Below are 6,000 nucleotides of genomic sequence, written 5' to 3' on the forward strand. Positions count from 1 at the left end.
ACATACTCCTTATTTCCTTTGCTATGTTAACATTGACAGTAGGTTACAGTAATCTCTTTAATACGGCATCATCCCCTAGAAGTAATCTATTGTGTAGAGGTTTAAGCATTGTTCAAACACTGTTAAGGGGGGAGAAAAGGTCCATTTTGGAGTTTGTGCCTCTTCTTATGCTGTTGAAGTCATCTTTACTGTCCCCTTAAATACTATTGGCAAGGGATCAGATCCAGAAAAAGATTTAGTCCAAAACACATTACCGGTAATACATTTTTAAATCCCCACTGACTGCTGGGGCATCATTAAAATGAGCAGACGAACTGTCAAATATTTCACTTATTTTCCACCCTAACTTTACCTCGTTCACATGTAAACAAACATTGTTGTTGTTTTGATCTATCATCTATCATCATATAATCATCTGTGCGAAACACATTGTGCTGAGGTTGTGTGTATATAGTTATAAGAATGCAAAGACATTCCATTGACGATTTTTTTAGTAGTTGAATCATTGGAGTTATTAAGGTGTTAATGTAAAATGTATAGGTTTACTCTCAATAGGATATAGTTTTTTTTTTTTCATCTGTATTCTGTTCATGGATGTTTTGCTGTAACACTGTATCTGTGCCTCCTACAGGTATTCTGTACGGCACTATGACACTAGAGCTGGGTGGGAAGGTTACCATCGAGTGTGAGAAAACAAAGTGTTTCACGGAGTTGGAGTTCAAACTGAAGGTATCTTTCTTTTCATTACCGTAGTTGTTTTTTCTTAGATCCTTGACTAGTCAGCATTAGTAAATAGTGTGCACTCTTAGTTAACAGAAATTAAACTTTCACGCTGGACTTTGTTTGTTGCAGCCTTTCCTTGGAGGCCCCTGCTCTGTGAATCAGATCAGTGGGAAGATCTTTGTGGGAGAGGAGCTACAGGCCACGGTCGATGGACACTGGGTGAGAGCTTTTACCCAGCTTTGGCCTCTGTGCTTGACTGTCACCTCAATCCCCCCCACCATTCAGCAACCCTGTCTGCCACTTACTATTCAGTCATTCTCAAGTAATAACAGGAAGAATTGATAATTAGAGCTGAAAGGGAAAGTAAGAAATTATAGAAACGTTTGAAGATAAACTTGGTAATTTTACATTGTATAAACAGTTCCAGTTGTTCTAGTGTTATATCCCCATAAGCGAAATAAAGGAAAAAAAAACATTTCACAAAGTATCACATCAACACATTTTTTATTGCATTATTAGTTAATATTGATAGTCTGTGTGTTGAATTTGTTTGAATTGTTTTGTTGCCGTTGTTGCATTCAGGACAGCGAGGTGTTCATTAATGAGAAGCGCTCAGGCCAGCAGGAGACATTGTGGAACCCGAGCCCAGACATCCGCAGCAGCCGCCTCAAGAGACAAGTGGTCCAAATAGACCAGCAGGGAGAGTTTGAGTCCGAAAGGTAAACCGCATGTGCTAGATCCTTTCATTCATATTTCACCTGTATTTGTCAGCTATTATTGATGTTAGCTACATATGTGGTTAATTAGGTCAAATGTCCGCTTTTAGAAATATCTTTTAAGCCTAACCGTGCCTACTCTGTGCCCCATTGTTCATGCTTTTCAACATGCTCTTGACAGACTGTGGCAGCATGTGACCAGTGCCATCATGGATCGGGACCAGGTGCGGGCCACCCAGGAGAAGTTTGTGCTGGAGGAAGCTCAGAGGAAAGAGGCCAAGGACAGAGGAGAAAAACCCTCCACCTCACGACTGTTCCATCAGGACCCTGTCACCTCAGAGTGGACCTACAAACATATGGAGTATGAACACACTCACACCAGACCAAGCTAATGAAACATAGGGGATGGCACACACTGATGGCTTGTTAGTTTAGAGAGGGAAAAACATGGAAATAATGGCTTGTTTCAGATTGAAATAGCATCCACAGCTTATTATTTTTCCCCCTTTTGGCAGCCCACAGCCCTGGGATCCTGAGCGCTGCCTGGTGCAGTTTGAGAAGGACGGAGTGATTCAGACCCACGAGAAAAGCCGGAGGCAACACAACGGACTCTCCTTTAGCCACAGCTGGTCCAGCCAACAGAAGGTCAACACACCTTTAAACTAAAGCTATACTGATATATTATTGATGGGTGTGTGGCATGGCCATTTAATCAAAATGAAAGCTGCACTGTTGCCTGTCAAGCCAGGCTGCACTTGATATGTAGGTTCTCCAAAATCACCGGCAAGCATGGCCAGCCCATTTTCTGTCTCAGCTAGTGGTTCACTGTTAATTGATCTGCAGTGAAGTGTGAATAACTCACAGTACGACTCCTCTGCCTTCTCCCAGGCTGAGGTGAACGGAAAACGCAGAAAGGCCAGCAGCCAGCCGTCCAGCTGCAGCCAGAATACAGAGAGCAGCAGCACCACGCCAGAACCCACACACGAGTCATCGGATAATGAAGGTCAGTCTAAACACACACATACACACACCCAAACTCATTAATAAATTGCGTAGAAGTCTAATGTTCTCGCCTTTTAATGTTCTCAGGGTTCTCAAACCAGTGTGCACGGTGCAATAAAGAGGTAAAGGACATCGCCCAGATAGAATCTTCCATCACATCCATACAGAGGACACAGCAGGACATCCAGAGGTGACAAGAACTCACGTTTAACATTCTCACTCTTTGGGTGGGCATTGGGGTAGCATGATGTCTTAAACCTATGGTGCGTAACTTTTTCATATAAATGATTGTCTGTTAAGAGTATGGCAGCGTTTACAAACTGTCAGGAGCTAAAAAAAATCCCAGTAAACGCCCACAAAATGTTTAAGTTGTTGTTTCTACTGCTAAGAAATAAACCTGGACATACAGCAGAAGGTATCAAATCCATGCACGACCAATGAAGGCTTACCTCATGTAGATGCACCGACAGTATTGTTGTTATTACTCAGAATTCCTCATAGGGGCAACAGAACTTTGCACTTTAGCTTTAAGAAGTCCAAGCCTGAGGTACAAAACACTCCTCTGAGAAGAAAAGCCTTCTCATGGACAGTGTCTCATCGGTAAAAAGAAACAAATTGAAACAGTAGGAAACAGTCATGTATAGGTTTAGGGTAACAATAGTATAGTTGTACAACTTTAGATTTTATGTATAAATATATATATATATATATAATATATAAATATATATATATATATTGTAAGTCACAAATTTATACATTCATATCCACCATTGGATGGATATAAGATAAGGTCATCACATCTTTCATCATCTTTTTAAATCCATCCAAAAGAGATGTATGCGTGCTGTTGTGACGATTTTTGCATTGTTTGGACTCGCCAAGCCCTAGTGAACACACTCTTCTTTTCCCCACAGGAACCTGGTGGCTCTCAGTCGTCAGCTGACTCAGCAGAGGGCGACAGACGACGGCGTATCGCTAACGGGCCGCCACTGTCTCGTCGTCTGTGTGCTGCTACTGTCGCAGCTCCTCATCAACTACGTCTTCACCTGAGGCCGCTCCTCCCTCCAGCACTGATCTGCCATTAGACCCATTCCAAAAAGCACAGACTCTTAATCTGCCCACGACAAGAGAGACCTCAGATCAGTGTTTGTAAGGGGCAACTTCCTCCTAAGAGGGGAGGAGCACGAACATTATAGCAATAAACACAGCCACAGACACCACCTGTCAGTCATCTGCAGAGAGGAACAGCACCCCCCAGTGTAGCCAGACTGAAACAGCACCGGCACCCACGCACTTTGGACAAGAGGAGGGATGAGAGACAAGAGACACGGCTCACAATGTTGAATAAAAAAGATTAAATGTATGATGAAGGTGAAGACTGATTTTACAAAAATGAAATGACAAGAGAGGATGTTTCACCATTCCTTAGTGTCTTTTTTTAAATATTGCCCTGCAATACTGTTTGTCTGTACGTGTGCCTGTATGTGTGTTGTTTGTCCCTACACTACAGTAGGCTCTATGGGCGCAGGCAGGTCACTGCTCAGACTTCACCTGCCCCCCTTCCACTCCAGATTTTGGGCCTTAACGCTGAAGCCAAAAATAAGAAGAAAAAACATGGCGTATACAAGTAAAGAAGGAATCTCTTTAACAGTGCAATTCTGTGTATTTTGTATTGATGTACTCTCAAATACACTCTCATCTTTTAATGATGATGATTTTACCAAACAGTATTTATAATCTGAAAGGACAGAGTACTTGTTTACAGGGAGCACTGTGTGTATTTGTCGTGACAAATAGGAAGGAAGGATGACAGGATTGAGGCAGGGCAGGGAGCCAAACAGAATGTCTTTGTTTTTGTGTGCCTGTAGTGCCGTAACAGAAGGGATAATAGCATAGCACTGTTTTGGTCTAAACCACGACACAAGTGTGTTCAATCAGTTACATAGAGAAGTAGCGTGTGAATGAAGGGACACGGGAACCATTGATTTAAAAAAAAAAGAAAAAGGAGAAAAATCAAACACTTTGGCCCTATTGAAGAGGTTTATGTGTGCATCTTGGTCCACACCATGTTCAAGTGACTTTTTTAAGATGTAAACACTTAGTAATGAGTTGTTTGTTTTGATCTTTTAATTAATTTGTATATATTTGTCCGGAGGTCTGTGTTTCAAAAGGAGATTTCAGAATGTATTTATTGTGTGATTAACCTTGACCTTCCTAATCTAATTCAGCTTCGAGGACGGAGACCAGGGATGACAATCGCTCTCCCAGGGTTGTGTGAGTTTGTCATATTTGTGTATAAGTGTGTGTCTGCGTGTGTGTGTGTGTGTGTGAGAGTGTGAGGGAGCACGTGTGAGAGTAAGCCATTTTGGTTGTGATACACAAAGCCAGATCTGTGATCTTGGCCTTTACTGGTTTTTAACCCTTGAAGTTCAGTCTCTATTGCCAGTACTCATCTAACCAGTGGGAGAGAATCGGCGAGCACAAAGAAGGAAGTCGACTCTTTGAATGCGTTTATTTACACCGTCATTTGTTTCTTCTTTTTCATTCTTTTTCTGTTTTCTACTCTACTGCCATGTTGTGGGGTTTCTACATGCCTGATATGTTTGTCATGTAGAAAAGAAACTACAGAGAACACAAGACCAATGTTTTCATTCATACCTGTTGCGTACTGTAGCACTACAGTAAACATTTTAACCCTGCCACTGCCTTTGGCTCTCATTGATGTCTTATAATGGAAAATTGTATTCACTGCTGTTCATAACATTGATAATTACTTCCTTTTACAGACTATTGTCATTTACTTTGTAGTTTAATGTTCTCCACTAGAGGGAGATGTTGATGTGGGAAAAAGGTCTCTATAATTGGACCGTAAACCAAAGTACTTTTATGAGGCAAATTCCCTTTCCATAGCTAAACTGCAGCAGTCAAGCTGACAAAGGTTCCAGGTGTTGGATACACATGAAGGAAAATGTTAGACCAGACAACACTACAGGTGACAATCCTTCCATAATATACAACAAAGACAGTTGTCACACACAAGACTTAACAACGTTGGTGGCAACATCTATAGGATACACACAAGTACTGACATGAGCGGTTGAGGCAGTCACTGCAGAGCCCTCTGAGCGGCCTGAGAATTGAACCTTGGCAGGTGAAAATCTCTTGGTAGACGCCACATGGATCAACATCTCTGCCACACACACAGATTTAAGCCCCAGTGAGGGCTACAGGGTAGTGTTTAGGAGCCTCCCCACACCGTAGGAGGCCTGTGAAGTGATATTCAAGCACTGTTGGCACAACAATGACTGCTGTTACTCCTACATATTTCACCAAATAATCTTGAAATGGTATTCTGCTCACTCAGACAATAAATACTAGTCATTGTCTACATTCTGTCACTTAGGCTATGAAAGTATAGCCTCTTTGTGAGACAATGTGAGTGCACTACAGAGTCTCGTTTTCATTCCTCCCTGCAGAGAAAGTCCTTTGAAGTGTGATAAGGTGAATACCTGGCATATCAGAATGGCAGGTCTGTCCAAACACAGATTAGCATGCAATA

The 6,000-nt window shown here is 42.0% G+C and overlaps 1 protein-coding gene across 5 annotated transcripts in view; it reads left to right on the forward strand.

Moving 5' to 3' along the window:
• Nucleotides 1–5,134, forward strand: part of osbpl5 (oxysterol binding protein-like 5) — a 50,981-nt gene extending 45,847 nt beyond the window's left edge. For all 5 annotated transcript variants that reach the window (XM_080028270.1, XM_080028272.1, XM_080028271.1 and 2 more), the window contains 8 exons: nucleotides 632–729; nucleotides 853–942; nucleotides 1,306–1,442; nucleotides 1,621–1,800; nucleotides 1,955–2,084; nucleotides 2,328–2,442; nucleotides 2,529–2,631; nucleotides 3,356–5,134. In XM_080028270.1, the coding sequence (XP_079884396.1) occupies nucleotides 632–729; nucleotides 853–942; nucleotides 1,306–1,442; nucleotides 1,621–1,800; nucleotides 1,955–2,084; nucleotides 2,328–2,442; nucleotides 2,529–2,631; nucleotides 3,356–3,491 (989 nt within the window). In that variant the 3' untranslated portion in view covers nucleotides 3,492–5,134. The remainder of the gene's footprint in view (nucleotides 1–631; nucleotides 730–852; nucleotides 943–1,305; nucleotides 1,443–1,620; nucleotides 1,801–1,954; nucleotides 2,085–2,327; nucleotides 2,443–2,528; nucleotides 2,632–3,355) is intronic.
• The last annotated feature ends 866 nt before the right edge of the window (nucleotides 5,135–6,000 follow it).

The sequence above is a fragment of the Ammodytes marinus genome (genome assembly GCF_949987685.1).
Source record: "Ammodytes marinus genome assembly, chromosome: 5".
NCBI classification, from domain to species: domain Eukaryota; kingdom Metazoa; phylum Chordata; class Actinopteri; order Uranoscopiformes; family Ammodytidae; genus Ammodytes; species Ammodytes marinus.